We start from the raw sequence: 25673 nt of genomic DNA, 5'->3' as shown, positions 1-25673 counted from the left end.
GAACAAGAGAAATAGCACTGACCAGAACCACACATTACCAAACGCTGATTGAAAATGATTTATTAAAGTCCAATTAGTATGCTTTTCATTTCAAATAATCCATATAGCCTCCAGAAAAATATGCACATGTGTAAAAGTCCACGTTCATTTCTTTCACTTCCCATATATTCTGTATTTTGTATAAAGTATGTGCAAACACCTTTCTGCTAATTGGGTCCCCACATTCTTTTCACTACAGGTACTTTACAAGTCTGCCCTCTGCTCAAACACTAACCGTGCACTGACATCCTCCTTCCTAGACAGCCATTCATCTCCCGGACTTCTTTCTCTCAGACATCCTCCTGACCTCCCCTGACCTGCTTCACGACTGTGTTACCTCACTGGTTACTTGTTACAGCAAACTGATGCAACTACTAGTCTACCTGGACAACATATTAAACAGGTATCACCTAATAGGGTGGCAGCCTATCGGGGTGATTCCTGGCGAATACACAGTAACCAACCACATACTGACACACTCAACCCATTTGCTACAGATGGACCCACACTAATTGATATGACAATCCTTTATTCACTCGGCACATTTGGTTTCTTTGCATTTTCTTCCATTTTACATTGCAGGTGCGGCTACCAAGAGCTGGATAACGAGTCCCTCAAACAAAGTTTGGAATTGCGAGATATATTGGGGTACCTTGATTCTTGAGACAGTTGAATTCTTCTAGTTGATCTTGTTATATTAAAAAGTCACTCTCAAATAAGTGACCACTGCATTTCTTTTGTAAAAAGGTCATTTGACTGGCTTTTCCTCACAACTGCCACCCATGCAGTACAAAAGCAGGAAATCCCTTTTCATGAAAGGTGTAAGTACAAGATGACATTTCACATTTTTTTAAAAAAAGAATCCTTCATGGGAATATATCCTAATAATCAATTATATGGAGACGGTTTTATGTACACCAAATTTCTGCAACTTTATAATAATGAAAATTAGAAACAACCTAAATAGTTAACAACATGGGAATGGTCAAATAAACTGAGTTGCATCCATTAAATGGAATATAATATAGCCATTAAAATTATGTTTTCGTAAAATTTTTAATGCCATAAGAAAATGTGGCAATTTTGCAATGAAAAAGATCTACTTATAAAACTGTTTACAGTATGACTCCAATTATGTAAAAAAAGTATACAATACACATATAGGCATACATGGGGGTTGCTTTTTAAAGGTGGTTACTTCTGGGTTGTGATATTATCAGTAATCATTTTTGCTTTTTTATACATTTCTGCATTTTTCAAGTCTTCTATGATGAGTATATTATTTTACAAAGACTATGAAAATTTTCCTCTGATATACTGGTAATTAGAATGTACTTGGGTATTTTAAATATATGGGAACAATATTACAGTGCTTCATCTTCTATGACTTTTTTGGAATACATATCACTTTGGTAATAAACTTACATTCCCTGTTTTATACTTGTTACAACATTTTAATTAAACAGTTAATATTGTGATTAGAGCATTGTTTGCTTCATGACCTAAACAAATACTGGCTTTGAAGTCTAGGTTCTATTTCCTAGAAGATTTAACATTAGTATCCTTTTAATCTTTTTAAGTAAGGCATACTGCATACATACATTACATGCATGCTTTCTAAACAAAAGATAATTCCAACTTACAGTTTTCCTATGTAAGGGAAAAAATGAAATTATGGAAGTTTAAAAGCAGTCCATAGTCTCATCCATCACAAACATGCTGATAGGCATAAACGTGTTTATTAAGTGAAACGTATCCTTTAAAAATAAAAAAGGGAAGCCTGTATATAAATGAAGTTGTGGATTCAACTAGTCAGAATTTATTCTGACTTGCACCAAACCACACAAAATCTTTTAAAAGTCTAGTTAGTGTAGTCTAAATGGACACTCCAGAGTCTGTTCTTGAATTCCATTGCAAGAGCTCCAACTTCCTACTTTCAGAAGGGATGGGGATCAAGATGAGGGTTGTCACATAAGCTAATTTTCAATATATATCAAGTCTTGTGGGGTCCAGGAACAAATACTGTCATTGGTTAGTGTTTAAGTACATGAGTTGACTTTTCTCCTCTCTCACACCCCACCTTGCCCTGGCAATTGGGTAGGGGGAGGCTGTTTATCCTCCAAGAGAGGACGGCTGGTTCCTCATCTCAATTTCCGTTCTAAACCACAGAGTGGTCATTGCTGTGAACTCCAGCCAAGATGGTGTGGTTGAGGGAGGAAGCCGAGCGGTCTGAGCCTTCTGTGGGGCCGGTGGGGTTCTCACTGCGCTGGCAGCAGAGGATCTGCCTAAAGGTGGCGCTCATTTCTTTGTCGCGGTAGGAGTAAATGATGGGGTTCATGGCAGAGTTGAATTCAGCAAGGAGAAGGAAGAATTTCTCATAGGCCAGCACGTCGCACTGTGGACAGCACACGTCTAGAAGTAACAAAACCAATCCAGGAGTCCAGCAGATGATAAAGGCCCCTACAAGGACAAGGATAGGGATCAGAAGGATTTTTAAAAAGAGAATGAAAAAATATTATAAAACATGCGACCATAAAGTGAAATGATTTCAGTTCAATATAAAAATACTGAAGTTGGAAGCCACCATTGTCGCAAATGAAATACTCATTTCCTGAGAAAATCAGAAAAAATTTAACGATAGTCAACTTAAAATTTTATTTCGGACGTTACTAAAATCAAGTAATTATGAGACATTGATGATTATTATTTTGAGCAAAACACAAACAGTTTGATAAGCAATTGAGATATGAAAAACTGCATTCAGGAAACACTTCACCTCACACAACAACATGGTTTTTAATAGCAGTGTTATTTTCAGGCAAAAGATAAGCACGAATGATAAGTGTCCTTTAATGTTTAATTAAGGCATAGTTTCTGGATTCAGGTTGTCTGGGCCCAAATCCTTGTTTGACATGTAATAAACCGGGTGAACTTAGGCAAACTACTTTCTTTCCTTAATTTTCCCATCTGAAAATGCAGATGATTATATTTACACCTCATAAGGTTTGTTGTATGGATTAAACAAGTGTTAAGGAAATAATCACTCAATCTGTATCTACAATAACAATAATAATTATTAGCTGCTGAGTAGCATGGGCCTGTTTGGAAATTGTGATTTTCAATGACAAGATCTATGTTTTATTTTTATTCAACAACTACCCACATAGTGCTGTCCTATATGCTTTACCAGTAATAACTTATTGAATTTTCACAGTAGCCATATGACATAGAAACTAATATCCCCATTGTACAGATGAAGGAACTGAGACCCAGAAAGTTTATATAACTGGCTCAAGGCCACAGTACTGGAAAGCAGAAAAATCCCAGAGTTTCTGTTCTTAGAGGCTGCCTCCAGAGTTCAAGCTCTAGAAAATACTACATTTCTATGTCTTGAAAATGATAACATTAAATATTTTAAACCAAATTTACTATTTCAGATGTTTTACTAATTTAGATCAACTTTGTTCTCTTTCTTCCCCCAATTATTCTGAATCATTAAAATTTTACTATAACTGTAAGAGGAATGAAAATATAGATGAGATGCTTAATTCTATTTCATTTAGTTTCTGAAATCACTCATCATTTGGATCCCAGGAAAATGGAGGTTGTAAAATAGCATTAAATCCTACCACTGTGTTACTCCAGACTCTGCTGGGGATCTTCTACTGAAAGAACATGAGCCAACAGCGGTGGGCACCACTGTGTCCCGTTACACCTCACCTAATGGGCCCCATATGTGTAATCAGGCAGGCTACATATGTGTAATCAGGCAGAGCGGAAGTAGGAGCAATCCCAGAAGGGCATTTGCATCTTCAGATTTAAATGGCGCTGGCTTTGGTGGATGCAGGCTTGGACTGGGGTCATGGATTTGGTCCAGCCTCAAGGAATTAGTTTCACAAAATGTAAACAAATGAGATTTAGTCTCCAAACAGCCCACTTTTGAATCTGAGCTTTCTTTTGTGAAACTTTTCAGCAGGGAAATGAAAATAAAGGAGAAAAGTACCCCCATAAAGCTCTTTGTTCTACAACACAAATGTGTATTGGTTTTAAACTGCTGTTCACTTTGAAGATTGGCCAAGGTACTTCATTTTCTAATAAATACAACACCTTAGACTTTCCTTGGAGAGAAAAAAAAATTTCAAATATCAGGAGATAATAGCCAAGGAGCAATTTGAACTTCAATAAAAATGTTAATAAAGCATTCATTCCAAGTCCCTGAATTTCCTTGCTTGAAAATCACTCAGAAAGCTAAACATAAAGGAAAATCAAAGGAATGCCTCTTGGGTTTCAGAAATAATGCATTATTCATTGAGAAGCCAGGAAGGGAATTATTCTCAGGATGGAAAATGCTTGGATGGAAAATGCATGGTCCCATTATGCCATTTACTTGGAAACTAAAAACACACAGTCCCTTCATGAATGGAACAGCATTCTTTCAAGTTTCCTTTCCCCTTCCTTTTATCAAAGCTCTAATTGAGTTCAAATTCAGAACTTGATTAGACACAAGGAACATGCATCTCAATAGCTAGATTTTAAATAAAATGATCTTTTTCTCCTTCTGGGCAACAGAAGGAAATATCTTTATTCTCACATACTTAAGCTGCTTGACTTTGTTCAAAAGTGAGAGAATTCAAACACTGTCATTTGTTGTTTATAATTTCTTCCCATGTTAAAATTTAAAAGGTGTAAGATCTTTCCAGAAAGAGCCCATAAGCCTTACTTTTAGACCAAGAAATGCAAGGAACCCTGCTAGACTGAAGGCAGGAAGTGGGAAACACCACAGCCTGACACAGGAGCTTCTATGTATGGATGCTTCATTGAGGAACCTGGATTCCTCTCCTTTTTCTTCTTCACTGAAAGGAACTGGTTTTTGTACTAGGATTAGGCCCAACCACACAGTCCCAACATTCTGTGTTTGGATCTTCAAGACTCAATCCAATAATTTCAGTGACTCACAGTACAGGCCTCCGAAATCAACATCTAAAACCAATCATATGGAAATTCTGCGCCCCCCTCCCCCTCCTTTCTATTTCACAGAGGCCTCAAGGATCAAATTGACCAAAAGATGAGGATGCACTACAGAAGACGAAAATGGGGGCTGGAAAATTGTAAGGGATGAGGTTCCTAACCCACAATGAATGGATATTCTGAAATAAATTTTGCTCAAATTAAGGATTTCCCCTTGAGCTTCTGAAAACAATAATAAACCACACCTAAACCCCTTTAATAGTAAGGAGCTAACCATAATTCAGTCAGGTTACAGGACTTGAGATGTGCATTGTGGACCCCATCAACATGTAATCTACAGAGAGTTCAGCGTACACCTGAAAGGTTGATAAGAGTTAAAACACCTCCATCTCAGCACCTCTGAAGTGGAGAAATAATAGCTCCCTGCCTCCTCCACATGGCACAGTGAGGATCAAACTGAGATACAACTTGTAAAAGCCCTCTATAAACTGTGCATCTACCTGACCACCATGACTTACGTGAGTGGCATGCTGGTGTTGCAGAGCCCTAGGATAGATTCTCCAAGGGCAGAATGTGAAAATGTGTTTTGGACAAGAAAGAGCTGGCATGTCAAAAGGCTCTGAGACAATACTATCCTGATTATAAAGAGATTCCTAGGAGTTGCAGTTGGGTATGAAGAAGATAACAAGAGGGAATAGAGAGACAACATAGGGAAGCAAATCATTTTGGAGGTTCTCATGGGTCAATGCCATCACCTACCAAGATGGGGAATGAAATATAGTACTCAGTAGTCATAGTGCTTTGAGTAGTTTGTATATTTCCAGCACATTTCTGATAGAAGAATCCCACAAACCCAGGCACAACACCAATGAATGGTATGCAACAGTATGAAAGTAAGAGGAAGGGCCCGGTGCGGGAGCTCACACCTGTAATCCTAGCACTTTGGGAGGCCGAGGTGGGTGGATCACCTGAGGTCAGGAGTTCGAGACCAGCCTGGCCAACAACGGTGAAACCGCATCTCTACTAAAAATACAAAAATTAGCCAGGCGTGGTGGTGCACACCTGTGGTCCCAGCTACTTGGGAGGCTGAGGCAGGAGAATCACTTGAACCCAGGAGGCAGAGGTTGCAGTGAGCCAAGCTCACACCACCACACTCCAGCCTGAGTGACAGAGCAAGACTCCATCTCAAAAAAAAAAGGAAGAAGTGTGGTTATTTATTGTAACATCAGAAACAGAAGTAGCAGAAGATAAGATGTTCAAGGTCACAAAGGTCTTGTATATCTCGCTAAGATATTTGAAATTTGTCCAGTCCAGCATACATTCTCAACCCTAGCCACACATTACAATAGTCTGCAGAGCTTCTTTAAAAAATAAAGACCTTCACCCACACCTCCCACTATGGGATTGTAATCTCATTGGCCTTACTGGTCAGATTTTCATTTAAGACACAACATTGGTGACAGAGTGGAAGAAGAAAATAAAGTAAAGGCAAAACTATTTCCAAATTCCAGAAGAGAGATAATGAAAGCCAGAATCAGGACAGCAGCACTGGGAAGAGATATAGAAGGACTGGAGAAGTATTTAGGAGACGGACTCCATGAGATGGATGAGACAGAGAAGTCTAGAATGACTTCTAAATTTTCACTTTGGTTGAAGGAGGAAACACAGGAGAAAATGTTTACTGGTGTTTTGTAAGGGAGGTAAGGAGAAGAAGACAGCTGATGAGCTGGGTTCAGTATGTGTTTAGTTTGAGGTACCTGCAAGACATCTAATGGAAATGCCTTAATTACATCTAAATAGGCTCATGACAATTTGTGTCATGGGAAACTGTCTCACAGCATGCTGAACAAAAGTGGTTATATTGTCCCCTGATTTGCCAATATTACAAGTAACATGGGGTGGAGGATATTCAAAACAGATCCGTGGGTTGTTCTTCCTTGAACAAGCTTTATTCCTCCCTGATGCATCTGTCAAAGCAATCTGTGAGAACCCCAATGCCCACAAAGATGGAGGGAGAGGTGCTGGAATGCAGACGCAAAAGGCAGGGAGGAATGAGGCTGTTTTGGAACAACAGGTCACAGCTGCAGATCGAGATCATATTACCACACCTTCCCTCAAATCTACCCAACCTCATCAGCTGAATAATGCTTACCATCTGGTCTCACAATTACAGTCTTTTTTTCTAGAATGACTTTTTCCTAACTAGTTGAACTTTGCTTACATATGGAATGCAAGAACCAAAGTTAAAGAGGAAAACAGTCCTTGCCAGAGAAGACCTCTAGAGACAGTGTCCAAGATTTTTGATGAAAAACACAGAAAGCGTTTCTAGTCTGGCTGGCAAAGTTGTGTTTTTACAAAAGAACCAGACATCCCACAGATCCAAAACAAGTCAAGGTAAATCAATTCTACAACAGCACTGTGCCCAAGGTGGCCTCACTCTTCTTGTTTTTCAAATGAGGATCCCAGAAACAGTCCCATCTCAGAGACCTGCGGTGGGAATCAAGGGAGAAAATAAGTGAGTGCCTAAGTTGCTTTTTCTGTTTTCCCTAAATTGTTTATTCCCTCAGGTCAGGCAGCTTGGTATCCCAGAATCTAATCAAATTTTAGCTCATCTCTGTAGTTACGTTGTGATTTCTGCTATTAAGGTACACACATACTACATAGTTAGCTAGGAAATCCTTCAATGCTATGTATCTTAACAGAGCCTATGTCAGAAAAAGTGGCCACAGATGCAAAGCTTATTCTTCCCCAGTCTTGCAGCTAAGGGTTCATTATAATGGGGGTGTATGTGGATGGCTTTTTGAGATTAACGCTTTTTCTAAAAGAATAACCCAGATTAATTAAAAAATCTTTTTTCCTGACTATTGAAGCTATATAATTTAACTGAGATATCTCCACAGTATTATTGTTCTATATTATTTCCACCCTGATACCAATTTTACTCCATCTAGTTTGGTGTTCAACACTGCCATTCCTTCCTGGTCACAGCACATGTTGCATACATTTAAAGTTTCATGATTTCATTTATTGTATGATGTGCTCTAGTATTTTCATTACTCACTCTTGAGAGCAACATTTATCTTTTAGAGAAGGATAATAACACCATACAGAGCTCTAAAGCAGAGCAGAATACTCATTATGTTCTCTTTTTAACATTCCTGGGTGACAGTTTTAGCTTCATTAGACTCTCCTGATCACCACAATGCTACTTTCCTGTACCCAAGAGAATGCCAAAGCTGCCTTCCCTCTGGTGTACTCTCCTTAACATTAAGTAGTGTGTATTGCGCACGTACAAGTTCCATACCCTATAACAGACTCTAACTCTCATCCTGCAACTGTACCTTGGAAAGTCCACATTGAAATGACTTGTATGCTAGTGTCATTCTTACAGACCATTCAGGTGCTGAAAAGCCAGGTAAAACCACTTCTCCACTGCTACCACCCTAGCCAAGTGAGCAATACCTTTTATCTGCCAATTGCAACAGGCTCTTAACCAATTCCTCTTCCTCCACACTGCTTCCCTAAAGTCCAGCTTGCACAAAACAAGCATAAATCAATTTGCATTAAGTCACTCTCCTGCTTAAAACCCTCCAAAGTCTTCCTACTTGAAATCCTTACTGCTATCCATAATGCCCTACACATGACTGGCCCTGCTAGTTTCTTGGATCTCATCTCTTTCCACTCGCTCCTCATTTACGAGGTTCCAGTCACACAGACCAAGCCCATTTCTGTCTCAGGATCTTTGCATTTATAGATCCATCTGCTGGGATTACTCTCTCTGCAGCTTTTTATGTCTATTTACTTATTAAATGTCGCTTTCTTAAAAGGCTATCCTTGGTTATCCTAGCCAAAGCAACAGCCCACCACCATCACCACATTCTCCCATTTTATTATCATCACATGCTGATATACCCAAATGATATATCCTTTATTTATACCCAAAATTATTGTATTTATTGGTTTACATGTTTATTGTTTTATCTTCCCTCAACAAGAATATTAACTTCATGAAGGAAGGAATGCTACCTCTTTCATGTCTGTATCTCTGGAATCTAGAATATTGCCTGGCGACAGCAGACACTCAGTATCTTCCATTGGATGAATTAGCAAGTCATAGCTAAGCGCCTAGTACATATATCCCAAACAAGAAAAATTAATAAGTAGAAATGTCATTAAATTATGGGTGGAAAATAAACATTAACATCTACCGTGTGTAAGGTCTTTAAATGGATGCTATAGGACATTCAAAGGGGCATAAGGAAGACCCTGGAAGACCAAATTCTAGAATGGTGGAACAATTCCTACACACTTTTGAAGGTTCAGAATTTGTATCCTATAATTTTAACCTGTATTACCTGGCCAAATTATTTTTAAGTGTGAGGGTTTTTTAAATGAGTGCACAGATATATAATAAAAGTGCAAGCACATGAATGAGAACAAGCAGCAGCAATTTCCGGACAACTTCTGAGATGACAGGCAGGAGGAAGGAGTAGGGGACGGTGCTTCGGTTATATCTACAATTCTTTTCAGAGACCTGAAGCAAATTATGCAAAATGTTAGCATGTTTGATTTTAATGTTTGGTCATTAGATGATTGTCATATTACTTTTTGTGCTTTTTATATATTCGACTCACTCATATTCAGATATTTATAAATTTAGAAATTTTAACAACAAGAAACTAGAAGTCTTGATTTTTCTTAAGTAAAAGGTAAGAAGAGGAGGCAGAAGAGTAGAAAGTTTGCCAAAAGTTTTGTCTTGTTTGGGGGCTACTGTAGAAACCGAATTATATCTTGAATTTTATTTTATTTTACTTGAGACTGAGTCTCACTCTGTCATCCAGGCTGGAGTGCAGTGGCATGATCTTGGCTCACTGCAACCTCTGCCTCCCAGATTCAAGCGATTCCCTTGCCTCAGTCTCCTGAATAGCTGGGATTACAGGTGCACGCCACCATGCCTAATTTTTGTATTTTTAGTAGAGATGGGCTTTCACCATGTTGGCCAGGCTGGTCTTGAATTGCTGACCTCAGGTGTTCTGCCCACCTCGGCCTCCCAAAGTGCTAAGAATATAGCCATGAGCCACCGTGCCCGGCCTATATCTTGAATTTTTTAAAGTATGTTTTTAAAATTTAAAGTTAGCCACTATTAAAAATAGATATTGGATGTACCACTCAAACCACTAAAGAAACAAAGAAAAATTTTTTAAAAAGGAAGGAAGAACAAAACAGTTTGAAAAGAAAACTCAATTTATCAAAAGGAAGGAAAAGAAAAGACAGAAGCAAAAGCAAGGAAATGCACACATGTAAATAGAATGTCAAGAATAAGCCCAAACATGTGACTAGGTATCATAAATGTGATGCCCTTAATTCTCTTACTAAAAAACAGATTCAACAGCATGACTTTTGAACAGATTCTAACTGCTTTTTCTTTTTATTCTCTCTCTTTTGTTACAGATAAGAAACACATAGTTTATTACAGCAGAAGCATGCCACAGATGTATTTCCAACTTTTTAATTATACAATTTATCCCCAAAGACATTTCCTGCAGCCCGCTGACTTACTAACCCAATCGAACCCATTGATTTCTAGGCCTGCTTCTCAGCTTCCATTGAGGGCTGCTTATTTTACATACCTAGGTGGCACATTGTTTCTTCTAACGTACATCTTTTTTTTGGAATCTCTTTTCTTCTCCCTCCCCCACCCCCATTTTCTAGAGTGTATCCGTGAGCATTCTTTCTAGAAAGTTTGCATAAGCTTAAAATCATTTTCTCTCAGAACACTGTATTCTTGTATTTAGTCTTGCACGTGAGAAGTCTGATGTATGATTCCCATTCTTTTTGTGTAAAACACCTGCATAGTACAAGTCCTTACTTACTTGCCAAGCTTTGTCTTGCACTGCATGTCTGCTTTCTGGACATATTAGTTTTTCCATTCCTTTCAGTCTATCACAATCCCCCTAACCATGGGCCTTTGTACGTGTTGCTCTCTCTTCCTGGGATGTTACCTGCTCTCCTCGCAATCTAATTCCTACTCACACTTTACTTACCGCTACTTCTGGGATGCCTTCCCTGATTAAGTCAAAAATCCCTTTGTAATATGCTCTCAGCACTATAAAACACTCCATGGTAGAAGTTATCACAGGTGTAATTTATTTTTATTTATAATGTGATTATTGTTTACTTCTGTCATCAGACTATTTTTACTCCACTGTGTCTATTATTACCTAACAAAATTTTTGGCATATAGTAAGTGCTCTATAAACATTTGTTGAATGAATAAAAAAAATAAGTGAAAGAAAGAACAAGGATCTGGCTAGCTAGCCACCAACCTAGGCCATTAACCAAATATTTTTCTCATCCTCTCCTACCTGAAACTGTCACAATGTCTTTCATTAACTTTGGGAGATCACAGATATCACTAGAATATAATGTCTTGGCTTTGCTCATAATTCTTGCTTGGCCCTTGATTGGCAATTTTATCTATAGTCTCACATTCGTCTTTAGATTAAGGAAATATCCTATTACTTTGAGTAATTTTCTTTCCATTGTTTCTGTTCATTTGAGACTTCTTTTACAATGAATGTTGGATATTTGGGAATCTACATTTAAAAATTGATGGATCCTTGACGTCTCTTAATTTTTCATTTGTATTTTTAACACTTTACTTTTTATTTGGTATCCTGGGTGATATTGTGGACTTAGTTTCAAGGTCAAATATTTGATTTTTAGCTATATCCATTTCACTACTTGGTAGTGACTTTTGGTTTGTCTGTTTATTAGTAATGGATAAAGGAGGGCAGGCGATCAGATTTTTTTATTTTCAGGAACACTGTTCTCTGAATGATACTTTTGCATAGTAATATGTACTAATTTAGTCAACACAGTATCTTCTTGAATTTGTGAAGCTATTAATTAGAGTTTCTTTGACGTTATTTTGTGTTTCCTATACTATCACTGTTTCCATGTAAGATGTTGCTCTACATTCAAATGCAGTGGGTGGGGGGTCATCATGCTTCAAGGAATGTCTATTCATTATGCAGGAAACATTCCTGAATAGAGGACCCTCTTAATTTGAGAAGACAGCATAAAGAATTGCCACCAAAGTCAGCTTTTCCCTGTACCTAAAACATTTAGCCATGCCCTCTGAGTAGGCAAAATGCTAAATGAGATAATTACATGGGGAGAGATGTGTTCCTCTGAATGTTCTTATCTACGAATAGAACAAATAAAGTCAGAATAATGTTCCAAAAATATGGAAGCAGCACAACCACCTAATTAGATCCAGGATGTATGCACACATACTTCACTGCCAACGGTAGCTACTATTCTCAGGAACAGAATGTGACCCCTGAGGTCTATAAGCATACAAAAAAGGAAAGGCTTTAATTTACTCGCAATCAAACAATACAGTCTAAACCTTAAGATGGGTCACTGCCTCTTCCTTTTTTCCTAATTCTTGTCTTCTGATTTCTACCCAGCTCTGTCTTAGGGTGAAGTAACTAAGGTTAAGACTGACTTACCAGGCCGGGCGTGGTGGATCATGCCTATAATCCCAACACTTTGGGAGGCTGAGGGGGGTGGATCACCTGAGGTGAGGAGTTCGAGACCAGCCTGACCAATATGATAAAACCCCATCTCTACTAAAAATACAAAATTAGGCTGGGCGTGGTGGCTCATGCCTGTAATCCCAGCACTTTGGGAGGCTGAGGCGGGTGGATTGCCTGAGGTCAGGAGTTCAAGACCAGCCTGACCAACATGGTATTACCCTGTCTCTACTAAAACCACAAAAATTAGTTGGGTGTGATGGCGGGTGCCTGTAATCTCAGCCACTCCGGAGTCTACAGCAGGAGAATTGCTTGAACCTGAGAGGCAGAGGTTGCAGTGAGCCAAGATTGCACCATTGCACTCCAGCCTGAGCAACAAGAGCAAAAATCCATCTCAAAAAAAAAAAAAATTTAGCTGGGCGTGGTGACACATGCCTGTAATCCCAGTCACTCAGGAGGCTGAGGCAGAAGAATCACTTGAACCCGGGAGACAGAGGTTGCAGTGAGCAAAGATTGCACCATTGCACTCCAGCCTGGGCAACAAGAGCGAAACTCCATCTCAAAAAAAAAAAAAAAAAAAGAAGACTGATTTACCAGAGCATTATTACCCATCAATAACCAAAGAAAAAAAAAAAAAAAACAATGCTACTCCAAGGCCTACAAAGAGATTATCTGGTAAGCCCTTACAATTTTCAAGTCACTGATATTATTTTAAACTTGTAAAACTATATATATACCCATATGTATGCATACACATATAACACATACATAACATGCATGCACTATGCACACTCAGGATCCTCAGTCTTCACTTTGCTGTATCATAAAAAAGACAGTAAGATTTGTTTTCTTTTACATAATGTGCACTATGAGACCCAATAAAAAACAATGGTACCACATATATTCTTCACATAGAAAATAACTCACAGTTCTCAAAATGGTTAAATCTATTTTGCCTCGTAAACTAAGTGATAAATTGCAAAAGTTTTAAAAAGCAAAATTTCCCCCTTATTTAAAAAATAATAAATTGTAAACTTCACAGAAAATCAATGTTGTCAACTCCAGACCAACACCATCTAACTTAGAAAGTGATACTAAACTAATTGCATGACTGTGGTCCAACTGTTACTAAGGTGATTTGAATAATATTTATCCCTTTAAAAGGATAAAGGAAATTCCCCTTAGAATCTTTCCCTAGCAAAAGTTCAACATTAACAGGAAGTTTATAATTGGTTTTGCAACATATTTAATTTTTTAACTACAAATTAAGGTTCTCCCAAAATAATATAAATCTAAACAAGTACTGAAATCTGGCTGAAAATGCTCATAGAATGTAGCTGATGACAAAATCCTGTGGATTTTTTTTCTTTGCAGTTCATGAATCACAAGATATGTATTACCCAAGACAGAAACTTCAAGGATAGAGAAACGTAATGGAAATTTTATTTACAATTCATTTTCTTACTATCAAAATGGGGAAAATATTAAAAATTAATCTAAAAGCAAATTCAGAAAACTTTGTGAATTATTTACATAACCTAAAAATGTTTATATTTACATAAATATAATTTTTAATAGCCAAAAGACATGAAAAGAAGAACAGTATAAACTGTAAATGTGGTCATTGTCATTCTTTTTGAGATTAGTTACATCTCCTATAGCTGCCAAATGCCCTGGATTGATCTTTAGGAAGCACAGATTCTTGGCAGAGCAGAAAGGAGGTACGGTCTGTTCTAATATGATAGCTATGTGTCTAAGATATCTCTCTTTATCAAAAACTTTTTCTAAATTAAAAAAATCCTTAAAGTAAGGTTATAAAAACAATTATTCAATTGGGAAGTGGGTGCTTTGGCTACAGAATTCCAGATTCACAATCATAAACATACTTTTTTCTATATAAATTTCAATTATTTTAAGTACAAGTGTAGAGTAAAAAAGCTAGCTGATAAAATTGACAACACCAAGTCTAAATATCACAAAGCAAATTCTGACTAGCCCATAAATCCTAAGCAAAAGTCAATCAGTTCTAAAGCTGTCTAAATAAACTGCAACAATATCGCTGATAGAAACTTATCCTATAGATATATTTACACACAATTATGCATGTGCAAAGATTTGCAGTATTCTTTATTTTAAAAACTGTAAATAACTTAAATAAGCATAAATAGAGAAGTAAAATAAGGTACACTGCACCCATAAAGTAGAATCCTATTCAATTCTATCAGTTTAGATATTCTGCTTTTACTGATACCAAATCATCAGATGCCCTACAGTAAGCCTTAATGGAGAATAAAAGTCAATGCCTCTAACAGTGTTTAGAACAACAAATCATAAAAATGATACTTTAAACATCTTATTTAAAAATATAAATTTGTATTCATTTACCAATGTTTTGACATAGAGTCAAGGCTTTTTATTTGAACACAGGTGCATTGACTGGAGTTCTGTGTCATATTTGAAGCAAAAGCAACCCCAATTAAGCATCCCATACTACTTCCAATTTGGCTCCTCCAGAATAGAGTCAGAACTTAAAATTCTTGCAAAGCCATTTCAGTGAAAAATGCTGTGGAGTGTTTTTATGGATTCTCCAAACTTCGACAGTTGTTTTCATCAGTTCTTTTTTTTCCCCCAATTTACCTTAATTGAATGTTAACAACGCATTCACCTAATTTTCATAGAAACGATGTCTTCTTTTTGTGCTTATTTTATTAGACAATGTAATTATTTAATTAGTTATGTGACTAGGGATGCAGCAATGAACCCAGCAGAAAAAAAAAATCTGCCTTCATTGAGTTTAGTTTCTAAGATAAATGAGAAAGACAATCAACAAAATACAAAATAAGTAAGATACATTTTAGAGGGGAATAATATTTGGAGACTGTGGAAGAGCAAGTGTGGATACAAGAAGAGCAGCTAGAAACTCACGCAGTAAATCAGACAAGAGATAATGGTGGCTTTGAATACGGGAAGGTAGAGATCATAGACACATTTTGACCATACAGCTGATATGTATGGCTAACAGACTGGATACTGGAGAGAATGAGAAAAGTCAAAAATACCTGAAAACTGAAAAAATGAATTTAGTGGCAAGGAGGTCACTGATGACAGTTCAGTGAAGTCATGAGAACTCCTGACTTGGAGTGACATCGAGAGAGCAGGAAAGAAACTGAATACTGCAAGGATATACAACTTTTTGAAGCAGTTTTACTGGAAGAGAATAGAAAAGTGGCTATGGGCATGAATTAGTATGTTTTACAAAACTATTGTTAACACATTGGCCGGGTGCGGTGGCTCTCGCCTGTAATCCCAGCACTTTGGGAGGCCGAGGTGGGCAGATCACGAGGTCAGGAGATCGAGACCATCCTGGCTAACAAGGTGAAACCCTGTCTCTACTAAAAATACAAAAATTAGCCGGGCATGGTTGGGTGCCTGTAGTCTCAGCTACTCGGGAGGTTGAGGCAGGAGAATGGTGTGAAGCCAGGAGGCGGAGCTTGCAGTGAGCCGAGATTGTACCACTGCACTCCAGCCTGGGCAACAGAGTGAGACTCTGTCTCAAAAAATAAAAAAATAAAGAAAGAAAGAAAAAAACACATTAAGTTGGTGAAAAGAAAAGTCAGGTAAGAATAGGTGCATATACTCAGTGTGTATATGTAGATACACACATGCCCTCCCACACTCACTTATGCTTATATATGTAGATAATTTTAAAAAATTCTAAATCAGAAATTAGTATTGCCATGGCTAAAGATTGAGGTGAGAAGGTAGATTCACTGTGTATTTTTCACTACTAGAATTTTTGTCACAAATCATTACTTTAAAATTAATTGTAAAATTGTAATTGAGTTTACAACTGTTAATACCAACAGGATACCAGCTGAGCTGCTGGAAATTCAAAGCAGCTTTAGGTTTGTTTGCTGTACAAATAGCATACTGTGGTTACAAACAAAATAATCGCTATTGGTTCTAGTAATACAAATCACATACCCTAATTAAGTGATTGCGTTATATCCAAATGGAATGTCTAACAGACTAGAAATCCGTTAACAGCACAGTTTTGCATTCAGAGGCCAAAATATTTTTACAAATGAATACAAATAATGAGAAAGAAATGAACCATGCATTTAACTCAAGAAGTTGAGCAAAAATATATAACGTCCCCAAAAGCAAAAAAGAAATTAAAACATGTTACTGAAATAGTAAATAAAAAAGAATAAACTTGATTAAGACAACAAATCTGGTATTTAAAGAAACAACTAAAGAGACAAATGTCTTATAAATATGACCAACAAAATAAAAACAGATTACGAAGAAGAGATAACCATAGATGATGAAGTTCACACAACTAGAAGAAGTTACATGAAATTATTTGCCAATACATTTGAAAAAATGGCTAAAATTGATGTTTTTCTAAGGAAACAAACTATGACAATTGATGTAATAGTTTGATAATCTGAATATACCCAAAACAAAAAACATAGAGAATATAATCGTTAAAAAAGTTCCTTCACCCCCCTCAAAAGGCACCAGATTCAGATGGATTTGTGGATGAAATTTATCAAACCACTAAGGAACATATTACTTCCTATGGAATTTATATTGTTCCCCAAGTATTAACATTTAAAAAAAATTCCAATTCATTCTAAGAGACTAAAATAAACTATAAAAAAATAGACAAAACAGATCTCCCCCCTACAAAACTACAGATTAGTTTTTCTCAATGGTATTGGAATTGGCTTTGGGGATGAAAAGCTTCTTTGTTGCATTAACTGTTCCATGAATTCCAGGGTCCTTAGCACCCTGCCCATTGTGGCCAGCAAAAACTACTCCCTCACATTCCCAAATGTCCCTGGAGAATAGTCAGCAGGAAGTACCACCTTTCCTTGAGAATAACTGTATAGACCAGTCAACTTTATGAATATAATCAAATCTGACATTATATTAGCAGAATGCTATGATACAACCAAAAAGGGTTAACACTAGGAAATCTCTTAATGCAATTCACCACACTACTAAGAAAAAATATTAGCACCAATGACTTGCCTGGTAAAATTCAACATTTACTTTTTTAAAAGGAAGATAAAACACCACCACCAACAAATCAAAATATAATTACAAGTACAACACTTAGTAATCTGGGAATAGGGGAAAACTACAGAAAACTTATTAGAAACCAACAGAAATCTTATTTAACAACGATATACTAGAAGTATTCCACTAATATAAGGGATAAGAAAAGGATATCCATTTGTACTGACATTCTAGTCAATGAATTAAGCTGGAAAAGAAAAAAATTGATAAACAATTGAAAATAAGTTGTCCTCAGATTGCCTGCTTGTTAATAGAAAAACTAAGATACCTGATAACTATTTAATCAACTATTAGAAAAAAATTTGTAACTCAGAAAAGTGGGCATATATAGATTAAAGTACAAAACTAAATGGATTTCTTATAATAAATATTTACAAGATAATCATCATCTAGCAAAAGTATGTTATTCTTCAATAAAGAACATTACATAACTTTTAAGAAAAAATTCCTAAATAAATGGAACTAGTACCATATTCTTGAAGGGGAAGATTCAATACTTTTAAAATAGGAATTCTTTCAAAATTAGTTTGTATATTAAACGTATTTGTGGGGGCAAGTTAATGAAAGGGGATTATCTCATTAAAACATGCTATAAAGTCGCAGGTTTAAGCTAGTTTGGTACTAGCAGGAGGATAAACGAGATTAGTGGCACACATTAAAATCTAAAAACGGATCTCTGCATAACAAAATCTAACACATATTTTAAAACACGAAGAAAAGATCAAATGCTCAATAAATAGTCTTGGAATAATTTGACTTTGGGGTGAGGGAGGGATATAAAAGTCAGATTCCCATTACATGTCAGTACAATAATAAAATGAATAATCCAATTAAAATGTAAAATAGTTTAATAGATGCTTCTCAGAAGAAAATGTATAAATGGTGCATTAAGCACATGAAAAGGTGATCAGCTTCACTAGTCATCAGGGAAATGCAAATTAAATCCACAATGAGATACGACTGCACACCCACTGAATGTCTACAATTTAGAAGAGTGACCCTAGCAAATGTTGACTTGGATATAGTGGAACTGAAACTTTCATCACTGCTGGTGAAAATGTAATATGGTATTAATTATTTGGAAAACAGTTTGGCAGCTTCCTCAAAAGTTAAACATTCACATATCATATGACTCAGCCATTCTACTCAATATTTATCCAAGAGAAAGGAAAGAATATGTCCACACAAAGATGTGTAGGAAATGCCCAGAGCAAAATATTTGTAATAGTCAATAACTAGAAACAACCCAAAAGTCCATCCACAAATCAACAGGTGAATATACAGTAGTATTTCCAATCAATGGAATACTAGTCTGTAATAGAAACAAACTATCAATATATGCAACATGTTATATGTCAATTATAGTTCAATAAAGTAGGAAAGAGAGAATGACAGAGAGAGAGAGTGAGGAAGAGGTTGACCAACACTAGAAAGGCCAGCACCAACTATCTTTAGTTTCTTCTTCTAGTTTCCTGTAGAAAGTAGCTCATAGCTCAGGCCGGCATGGTGGCTCATGCCTATAATCCAAGCACTTCGGGAGGCCGAGGCAGGTGGATCACGAGGTCAGGAGTTTGAGACCAGCCTGACCAACATGGTGAAACCCCATCTCTACTAAAAATACAAAAATTAGCCAGGCGAGGTGGCGTGTGCCTGTAATCCCAGCTACTCAGGAGGCTGAGGCAAGAGAATCGCTTGATTTTGGGAGGCAGAGGTTACACTCAGCTGAGATCATGCCACTGCACTCCAGCCTGGGTGACAGAGTGAGAAAGAAAGAGAGAGAGAGGGGGGAGGGGAGGGGAGGGGAAGGGAAGGGAAAGGGAAAGGGAAGGAAGAGGGAGGGAGGAAGGGGAGGAAGGGAAGGAAGGAAGGAAGGAAGGAAGGAAAGAAGGAAGGAAGGAAGGAAGGAAGGAAGGCAGGCAGGCAGGCAGGCAGGCAGGCAGGCTCAAAAACACTCAATAAGCTTAGCGGTGCAGGCTTCACCCTTACTGGGGAAACCCATGATTGTCCAGCAATATCTGTGGCTGGGTAGTTGAGTCTGTTGATCCAGGGATGAAATGTTAGCAAGCACTTTGGCTTCAGAACTAAAGCTCATCAGTATTAAATGTGTTATTCTGATCTTAAAAAGAATAGGTAGCACAGTGGAAAAGTTTTAAAATGCTCTTACTAGTGACATAATGGTAATAAATAAATGGACACACTCATATACTGTTGATAGAAGAGTCATTTGACCATCTTTTTGAAAGGCAATTTGGCAATATCTAAATGTACAATGTCCTCTTTTACCTAACAATTCCATTTTAGAAATGTATCATCCAGATATACTTGAAGAAGCATATAAAAATACAACCACAAAATGTTCAATGAAATATTTATAATGGTAGAAAATTAGAAACTATCTCAATATCCACTGATAGTATACATAAGTGGAGTAGTAAGCAGCCATTAAGCAGATTGGCACTGCTCTATCATATTTACCCACATGGGAAGATACGCACATTACATTAAGTCTATAAAGTTACCTCGTGTACAATAGGTCACTTATAAAATTGCTATAGGTACTTATATGCATATATACCTTATGTGCATTACAAAAAATGTCTAGAAGGATACGCACCAAATCACTGGCAGTAGTTACCTTGAGGAACCAGGGGCAGTTGCATGGACTTTAAATTTTAATGTAAACATTGTTTTTGTAACTTTTTTTGGTAAGAAACATGTTTTTCTAAGCCTGTCCAGGACAGGGTGGAAATTGATGGAAAAAAAGTCCTGGAACCCACTGGGACACAAACGTGGTCTCAATTCCTGCTCTCATCCAGGGCAAGTGTTTGTAACCAAAAGTGGTATGCAACTGTCTGTTTCATGCACATAATCTTCCCACCTGCTTACACGTGGCCTCAGTGTGCTGGCCTGCATGATGTTCATCTGCTATGCTCCCTGATCTAAGCAGGAGGAAAAAAGAGGAAAGACAGACAGTAGACTTTGATAATGATACTGATGTAGATAACCAACCCTAAATTATTAATTTTCTTTATTCTTTGGAAATGCTTCATTAGAATAAATTAGAAATGCTTCAATGGAAAGAACTTCATTAAAAATGTTTTTAAAATAATAATAAAACCTTTATTAAACACTATTTACCAGTTTAAAAAAAACATGTTTTTCTTTAATAATTAAGGAAATGAATGATAATATTCACACGGGAACTTAAGAAGCTAGTTAGTGGGGAAGAAGAAAAATAGAGATATCTTGGAAATAAAATTTATTTTAATCTCCGAGGCTGGGTAACTTGGAGGACTTTAAAGGTATGTATTCATCTTTTATAGGAGGAAAGAGACAGACAGACCTGAGGTCAGATACTGTTTCTTTTCCTTACTGCATATGGGACATTGGACAAGTTATTCACTTTTGCCCAGCCTCAATTTCCTTATCTGTCAAATGGGGATATGATCTACTTTCAGCACTATTGTGAGGACTGAATGAGACACTGCAAGTGGAATACGAAGCACAGGGCCACCTAATGGGTTCCCTTCATTTCTTTCCTTTCCTTCTTCAGTGAATACCCAAAGGATAAGCCTCCAAGAAATGTGGATATTTTGGGTGAACTGTTATTGGTTCTCCTAACCTAGAGATAGCAAAGTGGGAAGCTGTACTCCCTATTATGCCATTACCATAGTCACAGAGTGACATCAGGCTGTCCTTTAATCTGAAACAATTCTGAAGTAACCCATCAGCATTTCTTGATGACTTCTTGAACTTCAGAGTCAGTCCCCTTTTTGCTTAAAATTAAAAATAAGGGACAGGTTCAGTGGCTCACACCTATAATCCCAGCCTTTTGGGAGGCTGAGGCAGGAGGATCGCTTGAGCCCAGGAGTTCAACACCAGCCTGGGCAACAAGCTGAAACCCTACCTCCAGAAAAAGTAAAAAAAAAATCAGCCAGATGCAGTGGCGCACACATGTCCCAACGACATGGGAGGCCGAGGGGGGGGAATTGCTTGAGCCCAGGAGGTCAAGGCTGCAGTGAGTTATGACTGCACCACTGCACTCCAGCCTGGATGACAAAGCAAGACCTAGTCTTAAAAAATAAAAAAAGAATATAAAATGAATATTTGCTTTTAATTTCTTAATTTTAGACCCAATCTCATTTGAAAAAGAATTTGAGGTAAGAGTCAAGTTTAAAAGTTTAAATGGTCCTTTATTTTACTATCCTTCAAGTAGAGGGGGACAATTTCTAAGAGGAATGGACTATCTCAGCCTGCTAAAGTACCACATTCTGGAAAAGAATGAAATCCTTCTGGCTTTAGAGAGCCTGGGAAGACAGGGTGTACTGGATGCCCCACTCTGAGCATGCTCAGAGTTGCATAGCCAGAACAGCTGCTACAGCCAGGCATAGCCAGCAAAGGTTCTGGGTGGCTGGCTCCAACCTCTCCTCTCTGGGGCAGACACTGGGGCCTGGCCACTAGGCTGGGTGGGCTGCACAATCAGTTATTGCAGCACGGGGCCCCCTAGTCAGGGCCTAAGGCAGAGGCCAGATCTTCTTAGCTGGGAAACTAGGGGAGACCCACTTGTTTTTTAATGACAGGGCCTGACCTAGTTGAGATGTTTGAGGAAAATAGATAAGCCAGGGAGGGAACTCTTTAGGGAGTGAACACACAGGCCTCATATTTCTATTTTTCACAGGTCACAGTTCGGGAGGGTCTGTTGGAGACTTATCAGACAACAGCACTGACTGGGGGGTGTTCGGAGCTGGATGCACTCTGGCCACCTCGGTAGGATTGGACCCCACCCTCCAGAAACAGCTGGGCAGCTGGGCAAAGGCCAGCACTGAGAGAATTTCATTGCAGAACAGTTCTGGCTAAAAAACAATAAAAATAATTTTCCTAAGAAATAAAGTAGCAACAAAAGAGAACCAGATGCAGCCCAGAGGGGCTTCATGTTGGCCCCGCGTGAAGAATGGAAAGACAGCCTTTGGGACACCTGGGCATTTCTCTTGCTTCTCATGCCATTTACCCATCCATTTCGTATTCATTTCTTAGTTAAAAATCTTAATCAGATCAGGCTTACAGAGTGAAAAACTTAGGGAAGATGTAAGCTGGGTCAATTCCTTTGTCTTCCTTTAGCTGTAAACCAGTAAAGTGCTCGCTTCCAGTTTAGATCAGAGGGAGAAAGGTACTTGCTCCATTTAATCCAGGTATATGATGCTAATGAAGAACCTCAAGTCCTGCTCATAATTATTCTTGTTACCACGACAGATTTTTAACTATGCTGCATACTTTCTAGGGCCCTCATTATATTTTCAAAAACATTGCTGACAATTTTCTTTTTGACAGTTATTTTTCAGACTCCTGCTATTTATTCAGGTCATTTGTGGCCTTTTGATTTTTAACTATGTAAATTTTTGAGGTGCAATTACATCTTTTAAATGCATTTATATGTTATATCTTTATAATGCCTAATTAAATTTATCAGGGGCAACCCACACTTGAAACATTTAAAAGGCAACTCAGAATGTTTTTTATTTGCTTAGTCTGATTGTTACTGAATTACACCTTATTTTGTGTTTTGCACTTAAGTATTTGATTTTTAAGACATTCCCCATTGTACTACTCCATGGTATGATCTAGAAAGTAACCCTACATTTAAGTAGGCAAGAAAAACAAAGGAAAGGATCCACGAGAATAGTACACTAAGGATTACCCATAGTGAGGTTACTAGATTGAAGACTAGGATTTAAGCACTGTATGAACTTGTAATAAACATATAATACACTGAAGCATGACTTAAAATTTGGGAGGGGTTGAGTTAAGTGACTTGTATTTGAATATGCAACTATTTAGTGAAATCTTTTTTTTTTTTTTTTTTGAGATGGAGTCTTGCTCTGTTGCCCAGGCTGGAGTGCAGTGGCGTGATCCCGGCTCACTGCAAGCTCCGCCTCCCAGGTTCATGCCATTCTCCTGCCTCAGCCTCCCGAGTAGCTGGGACTACAGGCGCCTGCCACCACACCTGGCTAATTTTTTGTATTTTTAGTAGAGATGGGGTTTCACCGTGTTAGCCAGGATGGTCTCGATCTCCTGACCTCATGATCTGCCCACCTCGGCCTCCCAAAGTGCTGAGATTACAGGCGTGATTTAGTGAACTCTTTAATCAGACAGAGAAATTTATTTTCCTGAATCCTGCCTTCCTACCTGACATAGTTTGGCTCTATGTTCCCATCCAAATCTCATCTTGTAGCTCCCATAATTCCCATGTGTTGCGGAAGGGACCCCATGCGAGATGACTGAATCATGGGGGAGGGTCTTGCCCGTACTGTTCTCATGATAGCAAATGGGTCTCATGAGATCTGATTTAAAAACAGGAGTTTCTCTGCACAAGCTCTCTCTTTGCCTGCCGCCATCCATGTAAGATGTGACTTGCTCCTCCTTGCCTTCCTCCACGATTCTGTGGCCTCCCAGCCATGTTGAACCATAAGTCCAATAAACCTCTTTCTTCTGTAAATTGCCCAGTCTCGGGTATGTCTTTATCAGCAGTGTGAAAACAAACTAATACAGTACCTTTCAACCCCCTTAGCATGCTGGAAAAGTTCTCATGCATCAGAACTACAAACACATCTTATAGGGAGAAATTTTGCATCCATTCATCTGTTTATCTGAATGTGGAGCAGCATTTGGCTTCCTCTTCCATAAGTTAGAGGCATCGGTGTTCTTCAAATCATAGCATCCTTACTAAGCTCCATCACTCTGTCTTTGAAGATAAAACAACATAAGGTAAAAGGAAAAAGACAACTGGAGAACTAATTCTAGAAAGATAGGGAGAAACATTGAAAAGTAGAAAAAAAAACTAGATATAGACTAAAATAAGGCCTTTGATTTTTTTTTTAATGAGCAGATATCTATACTACTGTTGTCAAGGATCATTGTCTCTGCATCACTTTGTATTGTTGAATTTTCATTATTTGGGGATTATTTCACAAGGGATACATAAAATCCTCAAACACAGAATTTCTGGAGGAAGAAAATATTTAATAGCAAAAACAGTGAGCTCAAGAAACCCTAGTAATTAGAATCATAGTCTTGACAAGTCAGATTTTCACTGGTCTTCAGATACGTATTTCAAGAGTTGAGAAAACTAGTGACTCATTTCTGTGACATTGGTGCCTCTGGGAATCCAGTGAAAGCCATGGCTCTATCCTGAAGGGTAAAAAGGACCTTAAAACAACACAATGCTTACAATTCCAAGCAATACAAACCAATATTTCTGGACCAAGTTATTTTTTCCAGTGCTAGTTTTGCTTTTAGAAATCTAAAAAATATGTGTCTGTTGGACTTTTCCCAGTAGCTTTGGAATTACAAAACTATTTTATCAGAGAATTAATATAACTTGGCACTTTTATTCATCTACATATGAAGTAAAAACTTTTTTATGTAGATTACCGTGTGCAAAGAAACATGAATTTAAATCTAACTTCTGTACTAGTATTGTAGTGACAGCTTCCATCCACCTACCCATCCTTTTCTCCAGACAGAAATAGTCTACAGAGAGGCAGTATGAAACTATAAGAACGCTATATTTAGAGTGGGAGAACCGGATTTAAAATGTTTCAAAAGTTGCAAGGCCCTCAAGGGTCATCGGGTTTACAGCACACGTTCACGAGATGAAGACAGCTATGTTTAAAAGCAAGCCTCCAATACTGTCCTTTCCACAAAACATGCAACGGTTTGATCTTTTGACTAGCACCAACTTCTCTAGGCCTCAAATTCCTCATCTACAAAATGAAGGAGATCACTTACAGCCTGAGAAATCTCTGGCTAATTAAACTAGAATTTTTAATTTGCTCCTTTTCTGTAGCAGTGAATTCTTATTTTTGCTGTAAGATACAGTATTCATAAAATCAGGCCTTTCACGTAATGTGTGTCACCTTAACTCCAAAACATCCTATGAGTGTTTTCACTGCATTCGTGCAAAGAAAAAAAAGAGATAATTCCTTGTAGTTGTAACCATCATATAAAGTAACAGATTTTGATAAATACCAAAAACCTGAT

At 37.7% G+C, this 25673-nt stretch overlaps 1 protein-coding gene across 12 annotated transcripts in view; it reads right to left on the bottom strand.

Annotated features, from left to right (window-relative positions):
- Positions 1 to 45: 45 nt before the first annotated feature.
- LPAR1 (lysophosphatidic acid receptor 1) overlaps positions 46 to 25673 on the bottom strand; it is a 165840-nt gene continuing 140212 nt past the window's right edge. For all 12 annotated transcript variants that reach the window (XM_024345824.2, XM_024345825.3, XM_024345822.3 and 9 more), the window contains one exon: positions 46 to 2499. In XM_024345824.2, coding sequence (XP_024201592.1) covers positions 2198 to 2499 — 302 coding nt within the window. In that variant the 3' untranslated portion in view covers positions 46 to 2197. The remainder of the gene's footprint in view (positions 2500 to 25673) is intronic.

Source organism: Pan troglodytes, chromosome 11, assembly GCF_028858775.2.
Source record: "Pan troglodytes isolate AG18354 chromosome 11, NHGRI_mPanTro3-v2.0_pri, whole genome shotgun sequence".
Taxonomy (NCBI): domain Eukaryota; kingdom Metazoa; phylum Chordata; class Mammalia; order Primates; family Hominidae; genus Pan; species Pan troglodytes.
This window is presented reverse-complemented; position numbering and strand designations above follow the sequence as displayed.